Consider the following 17,361-nt stretch of genomic DNA (forward strand, 5'->3'; position numbering starts at 1 on the left):
GCATATGACATTTTGTTGACGACTTGAGCCTTTATTTCACAGCAATGCAATAAATCTCAATGTAAGTATTTACGTATGTCATTTTTGGTACTTCTTTGGTGAAAACTTTCCTTTTCCTGCAACTTTGATTTTTAAATTAGACATTTGCTTTAAAAGTGACAATTCTACTTCATCGAAAGCAAGTACATTTTTGTACAAGTCCCTAATAAAAGTAACATTGCATGCTCCAAACACAGCTACTTTTATATCGATCTAGAATTAGTGTTTAGTGTGCTAAAGCCTAGTTGCTTCAGTTAACCAACTTTTTGTCCTGTTTGAAGTGGGATTTCCTTTACACCTTATCTTTGTTATAGCACCTGTTGTGTCGCCAGGTGGCAGTCTGCATTCACTGTAACTTAAGGAATGAGAAAGGGAGAGGGGGAAGGAAGGAGGGAGAAGGAGAGGGAGTCATGCACTTTCATCAGCTCTAAACTCTTTCCCATTTGTTGCAGCTAGAAGCAAACTTTAAACAGACACCCACACTAAGCTCTCAGACTCCCAGCTAAGGAAACTGTTTCTTTTCCACTTCTGAGTTTTTCAAGGGCAGAGGAATCCCACCAGCATTGCAGGCAGACCCCTGAGTGACCTGCAACCCCTTTAAACCCTGGAGGATCACCCTGTTGACTGTAACCTGCTGCCAGGCGGGGATCTAACTTGCTCTTTTACTTCTATGCTGTTGGGTCACTGTGCTGATCAGGAAAACAGTGTGAGGAAGTTTGGTGCAAAGCCAAAAAGTAAGGTAAATACTGTAATCAGCACAGCCATGGAGCACAGACTTTGATACTGCCTAAAAAAGGAACTGCCGGTGAGAAAAAAAGGGAGGTGTATGGAGACACGTTTAAGCCCACAATGTCCTAAGGGGACACATTTGCTGACTATCACATGGTTTTCCCACAGGGTGTAAAGAAAACGATATACGTTTCCACAGCACTGGATGAAGGCAAGCACATGAAAGCTTCTAGTCATCATGGTTATTTCTTTGTCCGCTGCATATTTTCTTAAATTGTGGCGAGACCCAGTTTAATGTTTTAGGAGAAGAAAAGTTGGTCCACAGTTGGGATTCCTCATTTTTCTGTTTTCCTGCAACTTTGTTCGTCTTTGTTTTTTTTCTCTGTAGTTGACAGGTGCTCTCTTTACAACAACTTTTTACCCTTTCTGCCTCCCCCCTCTCTGCCTAAGAGAAAGTTTCTTTCTTTTTTTTCTCTCATTGCCAGCTGGATTTAAAACCCTTGCAGTCCTTCGGGGGAACTGACCACTTTATCATATTTTGATTTTCAAACTGGAGACAGAAAAGAAATACGGAATCGGAAAAGAGTTGTCTTTACATGGGATTATGTGGAATCTACTCTGTGACTATCAGATACCAATGTTGCCAAAACAGGCTCAGTGCTTTCTTGTAAGCGGTGCAGTTATGCTCTGCTGAGACTGACTCTGAACTTGCAAATCTCAAGTGCTACTAGTTGTGAGTGCTCACCCCCCATTCATCCAAATGATCCTCTTAGTGCTACTCCTCCAAGTCCTAACTTCTACCCTGGACTTCCAGCTACATGGAGCACAGGCTGAATCCAATCTGAGCAGCAAATTTCACTTTGCAAGTGCCAAGGAGCAAAACGGTAAGGCAATATTTGCTTTTTTTTAAAACACGTTATTTACAACTTGGTTGGGTTTCTAGGAGATGCAAATAACCCAACCATCTCGATAATTGATGTGAGGAAGGTACAGAGCAACCATTGTAGCTAGAGGGCACCATAAAAGTAACTACAAACATGTATCAATATTAAGGAGTAGGAAAAACAAATGTTTTATCCTTTACTTTATACTTCTATTTGTGCCTGTAGACCTAGATCCGCTTGTGGTTTTGAGCTGGTGAATGAGTTCTATTTCTTTTCTGTGCTGGAAACTAGCTAATCCCACATAGGAAATGAGAATTACTTTCAGCTTTCAAGTGTACCTGAAATGTTTAGAAAACCCTCAAATGAAAGATCCCAAGGGCTGGGACTGAGCAAGTTTAGAGAAAGGCTTCTTTCATAGACCCAGGGCAGCTTCAGGTTGTGTCATTTGCTTAGCCTCTGAACTCCATATGATATACATTATTCAGATTTTAAAGCGCTTGTGCAGTTGATTTTAGATTATGATGTCATTTTTGTTTTGAGTACTTTGTAAGGACAAACTAAGTGCACTGCATAATATGAATATCGAAATGAATGTGCTCTTTATAACAAAAAAAAATATGTTTGTAGATATGTTTGTATGATGTATTTGTATTACTTTTGGGGTCTCTGGTCATTTTTTTATGAATTGAATATTAGCCACATTCATTTTCCTACCGTTTGTCAGTTGAAAACATGAAATTATTTTACTTAATTAATAAATGCACTTTTTGTGATTTGATCTTTCATTTGTGATAACAATTGAAATAAAATAGTGAACACTGAAATACATCACTGGTTCAATGCTAATGTAGATAAGATGCACAGAACATGACTTTCTCACATGTACTCTAGCTGTCTGTGAGAGCCTGATATTGTTGCTGCATGCTGCTTGCTAATGTGTTGACATATGGCACCTGCAGACTGCCAGAGATCCCGATCAAAGAGCAGTACAGGGATCAATCTCTAATCAGACTAACTGTGAAGAGCCTAGAGAAAGCGATCAAACAAGAGGGGAACCCTGCTGTTGTGACAGGAATTGATCGAGATGACCTTTGTTATTGCTCCTTAGTGCTGAAAAATAATGTATGTCTACAGTACGCTCTTAAAATAAGTTGACACATTGAAATATTCCTGTGCCAAACTGAGAGAAATAGTTCACAGGACACTTTTTTTTTTTAATGGAATAATGTTTTTATAAGAACACAGGAAGCAAGAAAGATTCTCTGAAATACGATGCAAATTTGGAAAATAGTATTTAGTCATATTTAAACAAATGTTGCTGTACTTGTTGAATCTCAAGCTTAATTGCAATGTTAGACTGAGATTCATAAGCCTGTAAAGGTTCATGTGGACTGCAGTGCTATGGGAACTGTACTTTTATTATTACTATTTTGTGACCTAAACAAATCAACTTTTAAAATACTAATGCTATTACTTTCATGTATGTGATCCCCTCTAAATGTAAGCGTTTGTCTTAGGTTAAAGAAGGTTACAATTCTCTATAAAATACCATCTCTCACAGTGAGTGAAAACCTTAATGACGGCCCCAGGGTGGGAAAAAAAACATTGGTGCTTTGTTTTCACTGTATGATGTATTCCTGTTGGATTACTGTAGACACATTTGGTTTTTGTTAACTTTTTTTGTGTGTGCATTATATATATATATATATATATATATATATATATATATATTTTTTTTAGTAATGCTACTAGATTTATAAAGCTATTATCTACACTAATTGTTTGTATGACTGTGCTTCAAGACCTACATTACATAAACATGTTTTCATTCATCTGAGGATTTTAATCAGAACCGCACAGCCTATTTCAGTTTTTTTCCTACAAATAGTTTTGTGATGAATCGCAGAGATACATGTATTCAAAATGTGAGGGGATGTGAATTTAGCTGAAACCAAAGCAAAGTAAATCTAGGTATAGATTAGTCCATGAAGAACTGTGTTTGTGCTAGGCCATGCACCTGTATTGATCATCCCTGTCCTCTGTAGATAACACGTATAATTTTATGAAGAATTAAAAGGGAAAAACTGCAGGATTGCCATCAAAATCTTGTAATGACATGTTTGCTGCTGCAGTTTGTGAGCAGCCAATATTGCATAGCATAACCTAGATGTCCTATATGTAACATAATGTGGGACTCCTTTCATTTCCCCTTGCTTCCACCCTATCACTGCACCTGTTGCTGCATCTCAGACCACTAAGAGCTGAACAAGTACATTTTTGGGAGTTGGGATATGGGAAATTTGGCAATAAAGACTCAGGAAATGGGCTATAGTTTAGCAATATACTCTTGGATTATATGAGTATGGCAATTTGCCTGCTGGTAGCGGATATTCCTGGTAACAAGATCATAATGGCTGCATTCCTCTCACTGCAGCATGGCAATCAGAAGTTGGGACACCTTTGTTGTGATGTTACATGCTGATACTGTACAGTCCTCGAGGGCCACAAACAGGACAGGTTTTCAGGATATCTCTACTTCAGCACAGCTGGCTCAATTAGTGGCTCAGTCATATTGTCAGTCATACTGAGCCACTAATTGAGCCAGCTGTGCTGAAGTAGGGAAATCCTGAAAACCTGGCCTGTTTGCGGCCCTCGAGGACTGGAGTTGTGCAGGCCTGCGTACAGTATCTCACCAAATTGTATTGTCCTAGGCAATGGACACATTTGAATGAACTACTACAAACGAGCCAACGGGTATTCTAAAACTTGCCTTAAACTTGCCTTAAACTAGCCAGGTACATGCTGGGTACATTTCAGTGACATTTCTGCAGAGGCAATTGGCCCATCGGATTAACACAGCAGGGGTTCCTGGCAATCCCATTCAGTTTGAATGGGACTGCCAGGGACCCCCGCTGTTAATCCGATGGACCATTAGTCTGTCTGCAGAAATAGTTGCAGCATGTACCCAGCATGTATCTGGGTCTTTTTGGAGATTGCCCCAGGTATGTTTTATAATAATCGTCGGCACTACAGTAGCTTTAATGATAGTGCTACTGCAATATAAATGTCTGATATTTTGCTGCATTTGTGATATGTTATGACTATGTGTAAAGGTCACATCAGAATAAATTTTTAAACTAGATGTATGCAATGCACTTTTGGGAATACTTTTAGAAAGCGTTAATGATTTTTTTTCACAATTATTATGGGTTTTCAGGACCATAACTGATTGTGTAAATGAATTACACTTTGTCACACAAGTAAAAGGCCTTTGAAACGGTACCGTTTAAAAAAATTAAAGAAGTAAAGTATACAAAAATGGGCTTGGCTCCAGTTTAAATATTTAGTCTAATTGCACCTCTTAAATATTTTTCAGTGCAGGGAACTCGATTTTTTGGGTGCCACAGTATAGTGTTTGTAGTTTCTCACGCATCAACATTGTTGGCTCCATCTGTACCACACAGCTACATGTGCTGCATTTTATAAATAGACAGATCATACCAAATACAGGGCATTGTATAAACAACATACAAATATACTGCTTGTCATCAAAGAATAAACAGAATGACATTAATCTTTCACTGATATAGTTTATACAGTATGTGCGGTGCTGTATGTTTTAATACTGTGTTACAAGCTAAACTTTGTATGCTTTACTTTCCCTTTCTCCCATGAAGTAAGGAGTTGATGCAGTAAAAATGGTTTATTTAACAGCATAGTTTGTTCTAGTATTGTGAACAAGGATATACAGTTTGGTGCAGTTGTTTTAGTGCTGTAGCAAATGGGTTATTTGCAGTTATGGATTATTGCACATTTTTCGTGGAACAAAATGTTGTATGTCCATGTTTTATAGAGTGGTTAATTTGATTTAGGAGATATTGAGTTTTTTGAGTGCTATGTAAAACAGTTATTTATATTGGGGGTTTAGTAAAAATGTAATCTTCAGGCATTGCCCAACTGTAACAAATAAGTGTGAGATTTCTGCTATATGTTTTTATGATATTTACTGCAGGTCACCTTAACCAGAACACAAGTATTTTAACCGGCTTAAAAAAACCTTTTAAACTTACAATAAAAAAATTGTGAATCTATGTTACATGCACAATTAGATTAAAAATATCACTTTACCTACGGACTATAAAAATTTTAAAGCATTGCAAAGAAGACTTAAAAACTCTAGAAAATCAGGCCAAAAAGTGGAAAAATGCTTGTGGTCTTGACAACTGTTTTTGAAGTTGACTGTGAGCAAATATGCTAAAAAAAAATGTTGTTTTCGAGTATCTTTGTATTGTATTGTATGTCTTTATTTATATAGCGCCATTAATGTACATAGCGCTTCACAGTAGTAAGCTTTGTGTGCTTAATTGAAGAAAAACAATTAAGATTGTCAAGTTAGAATGATCAGTGTTTGATATTAATGCTGTATATGACTTCTAGAATGTCGTAAAGTGCGGCTTCTGAACATTTTGTGAAATTGTTAAGATTTTCAAATGTTCGCGAACGTTTATATTCTTGTTGAGTTCATATTTTCGCTAGTTCAGTGTATACGTTTACAGAAATATGCTAGAGACAATATTTTTACTTCCTGAATATGGGGAGGCATGCATGGTTGTATCCCTACTGTAAAAAAAATAGTGAGGGATATTACGTATTTTAACCATTCTGGTCCTTCAAGGGTTAATGTGGCTGCAGTTTGACTTACAAAATACAAAGAAATGTTTTTATGGGCTGTTAAACCCTTACCAGGCCTGTGTTGTACAGAGATAAGAGCCTTTGTATTTCCAGAGATGGGATGCAATTGTGGCTCTTCTGACGCTCAAGTAAACAGGACACTTTTAAAGGTACAGTACTTTCAAAGCATTCCTGTAAGAGTTGTACAGAGTGTTAATGGGCGTGACTAACCTTACTGTTAAAAAATATGCAGATATCATGGACCTGAAACCTACACCAGAGAATACTCATTGCAAGGAGACGAAGGCAATAAGGCCAAAAAACTTGTGGTTCAGGAGATTGCCAGGAACAGATATCCATTTGTCACTCAAATTTAGGAGCACACCGGTCAAAATTAGTTACAATTGTTACATTCAGCAAACTCGCCTGAATCTATTGATATGACTCTCGTCTGTCTAAGTATTAAGGGAAATTAAGTTATGAGGGTGTTATATATTCAGTCACATTTTAAACGTCTTTTTAGAGGTGTTTCTTTTTGTAACTCATAAGACTCAGCCAGAGCAGATTTACGACAGCAGTGGGCTTATGTTGTTTCAATGGGGAAGAAAGAGTACATAAGTGTCACCAAGTACTGTCATTTGAAAATGAGAATTCAACAAGAGGTGTGTTTTGGGATCAGACACGTGAGTTCTCATCTTTCCTATGTAAGTGGCCTCTCTGACAAAAACTTATGATGTGGTAAAGTATAGGAATTTTATCACATGTTTTATCCTTTTATTTAAGAAACTGTGTTCTGCATGTATTGTAACTGTATATTTTTGTAATAATCTTTTCTGTAACCTAAGCACTGTTTGTGTATGTACAGTTTGTATGTGTGTGTGTGTGTGTATATATATATATATATATATATATATATATATATATATATATATATATATATACACAAAATTTTAATAAGTGATACTTTGGGCTTTGAGTGAACTATTTGCACACTTTATAAAAAGTAATTAAATTTTCAGAAACATTTTGCTACAATAGATTTTTGTGCTTTAAGTGCATATTTTTTTCTTTAATAAACAGGGACCATAGACTCTGGCAGATATAGATTTTATTTGAATATTTCTTGATGGAAGCATATAGATATGATTATAATCAAGTAAAGGGTTAATAACAACTCATTTGAAGTACCCTGCGTAGGAGAAAGGTGAGTTTGCTAGAGTAGCTGTGTGCATTAACCCTGGTTGTTTATCCAAGTCCCGTGATTACTTGTGTGCTGTCCATGACATATGGTATATTGGGACGGATTGAGGGGAGATATTGTTCATTTGAGGGACTTCTGCTGAAGGTGAAGTGGGCCAGCTAGAGAGCTGTGTATTAAACCTTGTGCCATATGCAGGCCACGTGCTCACAGTAGTGCTGTACATGACAGCTACAAATATAGCCGTCTCTAGCAAAACTTTACATATTTTTGCCATTTCGCAAAAAGTTTTTCCACTTCTCTAATGAAAATTGCTCTCCATTTTTATATAAATTGGAAAGTGCAGCTTTAAAAAGAAACTATGCCTTTGTGCTTATTGTGCCTTTGAAGTGGGTGCGTACACTGTCAGCGATATGTAAGAAAGTAATATATTGGGATATAACTTTGACAACAGACTTCATGGATAACGTGTGCACCGTGTGTCACTTCTATGAAATACTGATTCCCATTAAGTCAACATTCTGTACCCTGCTAGGACCACTCTGTAATCAGAATACCAACAAAACTTCAATGACAGGCTTCATGGACACTGTGTGCATCCATATACCCTGCTCACCACACTGAAATGTTGGATACACTCTTGACCTGCAGGACCTAAGTCCAACATAGTCTCACTGTTCTGATTTAGGCTATGAGACATATGATATCATACAGTATTAATTGTTTCACTCCCATACATGGACTGGCTGTACTTTTTATTTCTAAATCTATATTCATATCCATTTTTGTATGTAACCTTTGCTTTACTCGTTGGCGTAGTGGCCCTATTATGCAAAAGTTCTCACTTACTAACCATTTGGTTTTCATTTATTATATATTGTCTCTCGTTACGGAGTATACTTTAAGATCTTCAAAAGTTGGTTCTGTGATGTTGTACTTCTTGCAGTTAGACTTTCAGCTCTATGTGTGCAAAACTTGCACAAATATTACGTAGTTAAGTGCTTCCATTTAATTGCAACCCAAAGATATGTTGCTAAGTGGGACTGCGCAATTAATTTATATTAATCCACATTCTACTAAAAATAGGAAAATGTCTGTTATTGTTTTCCTGTAGATGAATATGTGTAATACTATTAATACTTTCTTAGCATAAACGTCCCACCCCTCTCTGTCTCCCTCAACCTATCTTTTTCTCTCACTGTTTCCCCCTGTTCAATAGGCCTGCTTTCAAAGGCCAAAACCTGCTTTTCACTGCTGAAGAAGAGATCAACTCCAATAAAATTTTATCCATGGCAGGAAAGCAGCTTCCCTACTTTTTGAATAAGGCACTCTGTCCCTTTTTTGTTTCTTAAACTCTCTCTTACTCTCATTGTGTCTTTCACACAAAGTGAGATATATGAAACCTTACCACATACAGTAATTGTCATACTGTATGTAACACGTCTGCCCCCAGCCAACAGATCAGGGGCCACACCAAAGTATCTCAGTGTCACCTAAAGTGATATTGCTTGTGTGTGCAGGGGATGCTCAGCGGTTACCTTGTATCTCAGGGTATTGAACTTCGTGCAGGGCTGGGGTGTTGAGCAATAAAGGGCGCCAGGAACTTTCTTTTAACTTTATTAAATAGGTATCTTAGAGCAACAACAGGACTGGTTTTAAGTCATATGTTTACTTCTTGTTACAGGATAGACACATACATCCAGGTTTCCTCAACCATGAGGCTTATAGGCAGAGTAGCTCTTTTTCTAGCCTTTCCCCTTTTGCTGAAGAGCCCTCTTCCTACTGTGGCAGGTTACTGGTTCAGTGTCTATAGGGCCCCTCTACTGGGGACTTACCCTAACTGGAAAACAAGAAACTATTACTTTCCCTTAGTTACAGGACTATTAATATATTTACAGGTGAGATCCCTTCCTCCTGGGATCTTAACAAGAGGATCCAAGACCCTTACAGTATATTTATTAGCTTTCTCCTACCCCTGTTAATGGGCAGAAAAAGAGACAGACTTAACTACTGAGTCATCCTCTAAGGGATTGACCTTTCCAGCACATTCTGGAAGAACAGTGACTGGCCAATCACCAGCCTAGGTCACGTGCAACATGAAAAAATTACTTCACATTAGCTACATGATCTAGGGCCTCTAAAGAATTTAACCTCTTAACTCCCTGTAGGGACCAGGACTCAATAGTATAAATTCTGGCATACCCCAAGGGTACTACATGTATGTAGCCCTCTTTCCCCGTGACTAAAGAGACTACTCATGCTGATTACCTTTCAGGTATACAGGAGGCCTGATCCTCCGCGACTGGGAGCCTGGGGTAATCACGTACATTGTGGATAAATTGGCAAAAGTGCTCCAATGCCAGGACAATAAGGTATAATGATGCGAAAACCACCTTCCAAAGGTATCCGTAATAACCAATATTGATCGTGAGATATATAATAACCAGAATGGGTACTATCCTCCTGAAGACCGGTGGTAGGTAGTACAAGCCCACCCACAATCAGTCTCATTGGCAGGTTCCCCTCAGTAGATGCAAGTACTCACATATCCTTGGTGTGGCTGGCAGGCTGTGCAGCTTCCAGTGATGATTGCAGAAGTAAAAAACAGTGGGAGGAGCACACAAACCAAATGGAGCAGGAAGGACCCAGAGTACAAAAAATGAATAAAAGGGCACTTTAATGTGTCATGGGACCCATCCAACGTGTTTCGAACAGTCCTTGATAAAGAACGCTGTGACGTTCGAAACGCGTTGGATGGGTCTCATGACACATTAAAGTGCCCTTTTATTCATTTTTTTGTTAGGAACAAAAATTCACCAGGCGCTCCCACAGGTATACAAATCAAAATACTCTAATGCAGTAATAAACTCAAAATAAATAAAAATATATAAAGCTTTATACAGTACAAACGATGAATGAACTGCAGCTCAACCTTCACCGGATCCTCGTAGTAGATCCTTGGGGTATGCTGGTAGTTGAGAAAAGTCAGGGAGCGCGATTCACCAGTGAACACATGAAAAATAAAACAACAAACAAACTGTAGAAAAGCGGATCAGCAGGACCCGTGGCTCACTAAGATATAAATATATAACACAAAGTAATCACAAAATCAAAAGTTACTCCAAGGCAAATCTGCCCATATTAAGTGACAGAAACAGTTCCAAGATTCAAACAGATGGTGTATTGGGTATACAAGAACCGCAGCAGCGGTAGGCAGTAAAGACTTACAAGAAAGCCTTTTAAAAAAGGCATGGACAGGACATGCAGTGTTCTGGCAAAGGGGATGCACCAAAGTGTGACGTCGCAATACCGTGGTGAACGCTGCGCTCGGCGTATCCTCCAGTCAGCGTGTCACAGAACTTCCGGGTTCAGGCCCTCCAGACAAGAGTTACATGTGACCGCTCTTGTCCTCAGATGCTGCAACAGCCAATACGGCAGGGTGGTCTTCTCTCTATGTGTGGCAACTTCCGCGTTTCACACAGAGCTTCATCAGGAGTGCAAGATCACCTGGTATTGGCTGTCAGTCTCAAATAGCCCCAACCGTCCAATCCGTGGGCTTTTCTTATAATGCACTCAGACCTATTGATCCAGTGATCCAATAAAATGCATCGTTACAAACCATAAATAGTGAGGTATATATAATAATAAAAAATATATATAACTTTAATCATACATCAAAAAAAACTCCTCCTAATATGTATAATACCTAGAAAAAATGAAAAAATAAAATAAATAAATATATAAAACACTCAATGTAATACTAGCAGACAGTCAGTGGGGCAAAAAATACTTCCCATACAGGGAAAGGGCCAGGAGGAGGGGCAACAGTACAGAAAACCATATGCCATTAGATAAAAAATCTGTCCATATTAGGCGGTTAAAAAATAAATAAATTAAGTGACATATACTTTGTTTCAGATGTATGAATACACCTTAAAAACACCTTAAAAAGTATAAAATACAGCATGACAAGGTCTTGCATACAGAATGAGGTGGAGATAAAAAGTCATAACAAGGCGGCAATGTCGATATCAATATTTAGGCCGTGAGACTCGAGGGTCTTCAATTTGAAAATCCAAAAACTTTCTCTTTGGATAAGTTTTCTGTCTCTATTCCCCCCCCCCCCTCCAATGTGGATCAGCGCTTTCAATGGCCCTATATTTTAATCCCACTGGATTCGCATCGTGTACTTTTAAGAAGTGTTTTGGTACACTATGTGTTGTTATTTTTTTCCAAATGTTCCCTAGATGATCTAGGATACAAACTTTTAGGGGTCTTGTGGTTTTTCCTACATATTGGAGGCACACGGGCACTCCAATAGATAAACAACAAAACTAGTTGTACATGTTGCGAATGTATTCATTTTAAAACATTCCCCAGTTGAGTGAGATTTAAAATCTATTTTCTCTAAAAGGGCTGAATTACAGGCCTTGCATGAAGTGCACTTAAAAAAACCTTTAGGTTTCTTCAGCCATCCCTCTTGTGTCTTTTTCTTAAAGGCACTGGGGGCTAGTTTGTTTTTAAGGCTAGGTGCCTTTTTAAAAATTACTTTAGGCCTATCACTAAGTGTTACTCCTAGGATAGGATCTTCTTTCAGAATATGCCAATTTTTACCAATAATGTTTTTAATCTCTATTGCCTTTCTTTTCTGAAGCCAGGGTCACGTTTGGTGTGAATGGCTCCCGATAGCATTAACACAGTTCCCTTTTAAATCACTCCAAGCCCTGTAATATTTCCTCCACTTTATTGGGAAAAGGCAGCAGGATACAAATACTTGTGAATGGTACCTAGTGGTGATTATTAGTTAGAAACCGGTAAAAAGAGATGGCCTCACCATGGGGGATAAACAGAGAAGGGGTTCTTTACTCACTGTCTCCAGGGTGGAAAAGGAAGTGAGGTGCAGTGTGGGTAAAGGAATAGTCTAGGGGCAGACTATGTCTGAACATACAGGAGGGGGGGCAGACTAGTCCATTCTGGTGAGGATCTCAGAAACTGCAGTAGCAGCTCACTGCTTCCATGCCCAGAGGCAAGAAATGCAACATTGTTGCAAGTTACACAGGCACAGTATGTGTGTGCAAACTCCATGCATCTGGGAATAAGATCTGACAGGCAGAAGCTGCAGAGGAGAGAGGGGGGTGAGTCAGAAATGTAGTTCTTGTTCCATGACACTTTCTATTGTATCTGGTAATAAATGCAGTCTGATAATCAGTGGTGAGAAAGGGGAGAAAAAACAAAGCACTATATCCAGTGCTGATGATGCAGCAATAAAACCACCAGGAGTACGTTCCCATAAAAATAAAGCTATTTAATGGATCAAGAATATAAGTTACAAAACACACCAACGCGTTTCGGACTTAGAAACAACATAAGGAGTGCAATTTATACTTAACCCGGCGCCGCCGGGACCAGTTGCAATGACTTCTGGGTGCATCACGTGACGCGGGTACGTGACCCGTGACCCGTGACTTGTGACGTAAATACGCCGGTAACCACAGCATGAATGCATAACCAATAACAGCGAGCGACGTCGTTGCACTGGAGGACCAGAGGGGCGCGGCATGTGTGCCAAACGAAACACACTAAGGGCCTCATGCAGTAAGCGTTGATAAGGGAAATATGGCCATGTTATAGCCAAAATTGGGTTTGAGATTCAGTAAGCGCCGATAAGTGCTTCATATCGCCAGGTTTCGGAGCCGATAATTTGGTTATGGCCAGTCGCCTGCCGATAAGCCTGTTTTCGACACTGATCGCCACTTTTTTAAATCGGCTGGATTCAACAAAAAAAAACAGCTTATCGGGGCTGATCGGCACTACGAAATTGAGATGTTATGGCCGATTTCTCCCGCCAACTAAAGTTGGCATTTTGGACGGGAGAACGATCGCTAAGGCTGCCGGAACGGCACTTAGAAAAAAAAAATCTTCTGTACATCAATGGAAGTCAATGGAGCGGGGACGTATAACAGTATAGTACTGTTTACGTTTCATTGCTCACAATACAAGGGGGATTTGCATTACAGTGTGGGGGCATTCCCTGCATTGTGTCACAGCTGACGTGTCTTATTTGCATAACATTCGACTTTTACATGTTTTCAGCATTTGCGGGTCACATTACTCATCATGTGATGATGTGGCAAGGGAAAATACTATACTACACTCTTAAAGGAGAACCTCACATCATATCACACATTTTACTCAACTCAGCGACAATTATTTACATGATGTCACACATGTCACACATGTCACACATACACAGTATATTCATCTTCCTTTACATTACACAATGCTTGTAATGTGACACGCATCTTTAAACGTTCATGTACATCTGTATTCTCATGTTTACATATACTTTTGGGTCCTCCCTATTTTCATGACGTCACTTATTGGACGCTCAATCACATTGCATGTTTACATTGTAACCGTTGCATTACAAGCACTTCAACCTAACTTATACACACATGTACAGTAATTCATCATTGGGACACCTTGTAAACTCATTCTATACCAACTATCCTCCTTACACAAATGCATGCATATGCACACGACTATTCATTGTTGCCAACATGTCACAATAACATGGATAATTACACATGTTACACAAAACTTTTCCCACGTCAATCTCAGCCTTTTTGTCTCATTACATGACTGACTCTTGCGTTCACAAGTGTTACATGCATTGCACATGCAACTATTTATTTGCAAGCAATCTTTGTACAAAGCTTCACGTCACATCATTGCCAAATATCATCATTCCCTGCAGAATACACACAACAAATACTTAGAACAACAAGTGCACACAGCTTGCCACAGAAGTACTTTATTATGTTAATGTAACACCTTGCATTTTACTATGTCACCTGACATCATCACATACCTATTTAAAGGACGCACATTACCTGCTCATTCACAGCTACTCATTTCAAAATGTTGCGAATGTTTAGGAGACGCAGGAACATTCTTTTCTATGACATGCTTGATGATCAAGAGAATCATATAGGGCAAGGTAGGGACACACCGAGGGACAGTGACAGTGACGCGGATACGACAGGGACAGGGAGAGGGACAGGCCGAGGGACAGGTAGAGGGACAGGAGATCAGAGGAGAAGACAGAGGAGACAACTTGTGCCTCGTCCGCGTCTGTACAGGGAGAGAACCCTGTTAGATGGGATGAGTGAGGAGGAGATTGTAAGTCGCTATCGTTTGAGTTCAGCAGCAATCTTAGCTCTTTATGAGGAGATAAGGGGGGATTTAGATTTTTTCACAGCCAGAGGTCGTGCAGTCCCTGGGCTTGTTAAAATGCTGTGCTCATTACATTATCTTGCTTCCGCGTCATACCAGACAACTGTGGGCATAGTGGGCGGGGTCTCGCAATCTACATTCTCGCGGGCCTTGACCCAGTTTCTCTATGCACTCAATAGACGCGCTAGGAATTATATTCATTTTCCTACAGAGGCGACAGAGTGGCTGGAAGTCAGGACTGGCTTTTATAATATAGCAGGGATACCATCTGTGCTGGGTGCAATCGATTGCACACATGTTGCTTTGATTGCACCTAGTCAGAGTGAGCATGTGTACCGCAATCGGAAGCACTACCATTCACTCAATGTACAGGTGGTATGTGATGCGACGATGAGGATAATGCATGTGGTACCCAAGTTCCCTGGTTCCAGTCACGATTCCTCTATCCTGAGGAACTCTTCAGTCTTCCATGCGTTCGAAGAGGGACATTTTGAACCTGGTTGGCTGCTGGGTGAGTACATATTTACATGTTCTAACACAAAACACATGTTGATTTAGGAATGTTGGCATTGTAGAATTTGATCACTAATGTCAGCTTATGTGTGCTCCATTCATTATAGGTGACTCAGGATACGGAATTAGGCCGTGGCTCTTGACTCCGGTGCTAAACCCTCAAACTGAAGCAGAGGACAGGTACAATGCAGCCCATATATCTACAAGATCTGTTATAGAGAGGACATTTGGCCTACTCAAGACCAGGTTTAGGTGTCTGGACAGAACTGGTGGGGCTCTTCTATACAAGCCTCAAAAAGTGTCTGATATTATCCTTGCCTGTTGCATTTTGCACAATGTTGCACTCAGGCACAATGTACAGTCAGACCTAGCTGAGGCTTTGGTAGACGAGCATCCCACCCATGTAGCTGCTGAAAATGAACAAACAGCCAGTGGTGGCCAGACACGACAGAATCTCATCAATTCATTTTTTTCTTGTAAGTACAAACTCATATGTTCCTAGTACTACTTTTATAGTTTAATTATGTTATATTAACAATAATGTTTCTTTATATAACCTTCTGTTAGGACACAGATGAATATGGGTTGCACACCTTTCTTTTCTCTGCTGTGTGCACAAAGGGATGTGGCACCGGTATGTTATTGTTGCACAGGTTATATAATCCCTCTTCAATTGTACATTAGTTGTGTGTATGTGAATACAACTTGGGTAACAAAGCAATAATATTTTAGCATTGTGTTATTCCTTATGCTAAGACAAAACACATATTATGCCCATAATCATTCATGCTTCTAGTATGCTTACATACAATGTTATTGGTGCAGTGTAACATGTACATCCAGATGATGTGTACACCAGGCTGATTTACATTTTGAATGTCATGAAATATACATGGTGTTGTACATTTAACACCAAATACACACTTTGCTGTGTTGTTTACGGTACTGAAGATGGCATGTCAATGTTTGCAATTTATATATTGTTCCTTTGCATTATAGGTATATCTCCAGTATGACTGATCATGGTATGTATATTTGCTGACATCTCTCATAAGATGTGGCTACCTCAATCTTCCTATAATTATTGGAACTAAAAACCCAACATATTGGTTTAAACACAAATGTTACATATATGTACTTTCTGCATCATGTATATGCATTTAGCTACTCTTGAGCTTTCATGTGCATTGTATTACAAAATGATTACTCACATTTCATCACATTTTATGTATGTTTCCTTATAATTTCCATTAATGTAATATAGAGGTGGTTGGAGAAAAGGGGATAACTGTACTTATTTGTTTACTTACGGGAGCACATTCATCACTAGCATAGACACACTTTTTAAGACAACTGTTTGTGTCTCTATCAATTGGTGTAGGATCCATGTATAGCACCGACAAATGATAACACCAGCTTTATTATGGTAGCTTATATCATCATATTGACTATACTATGTATTTCTAAACGATTAATAAACACAGTAAACTATAGTTAGTTAGGTTAATGAAATATACACAGAAACGTACTTCATAACATGATGGTGATGTCATATTCAGAACATCATGCATTGGAGGGGACCATAACATCTGGCCAGTAACATTATTTGCTACAGTCCCAAACCATTTTATCTACATACCCATGTAACAAGAGATTTTAAAAATAAATGGCTACTTGGTTGTAAGTGTCCTTTACATTGGGAGAAGGAGTGGCTCACTGAGTAAAGACACACACTGGCACTGATAGTTTGAAGCAGGGGAGTCTGGTTCAATTCCCGGTGTGGGCTCCTTGTGACCTTGGCCAAGTCACTTTATCTCCCTGTGCCTCATGCGGCAAAAAAACATTTGTACGTTCCACGGGCCAGGGACCTCAGGCTGAAACATGTGTCTGTAAATCGCTGCGTACAACTAGCAGCCCTATACATGAACATGCTCATATTATTATTATTATTGTTACATAGTTTCGACAGTCATACGTTCCATTACATATTAGAATACACAAATGTGTTAGCAGAGTGGGAATGGTTGTTATATATAAAACACACCATGTCATAAAATGTTAGTAGTCATTAAAGAACACTCAATAAAAATT

The 17,361-nt window shown here is 39.1% G+C and overlaps 1 protein-coding gene across 1 annotated transcript in view; it reads left to right on the top strand.

The window, feature by feature from the left end:
* Nucleotides 1-469: 469 nt before the first annotated feature.
* The window catches only part of PDGFC (platelet derived growth factor C), a 375,277-nt gene continuing 358,385 nt past the window's right edge, over nucleotides 470-17,361 (top strand). Inside the window, exon 1 of the mRNA XM_075612664.1 lies at nucleotides 470-1,652. Within this exon, the coding sequence (XP_075468779.1) occupies nucleotides 1,529-1,652 (124 nt within the window). The 5' untranslated portion in view covers nucleotides 470-1,528. The remainder of the gene's footprint in view (nucleotides 1,653-17,361) is intronic.

The sequence above is a fragment of the Ascaphus truei genome, chromosome 1 (genome assembly GCF_040206685.1).
Source record: "Ascaphus truei isolate aAscTru1 chromosome 1, aAscTru1.hap1, whole genome shotgun sequence".
NCBI lineage: Eukaryota > Metazoa > Chordata > Amphibia > Anura > Ascaphidae > Ascaphus > Ascaphus truei.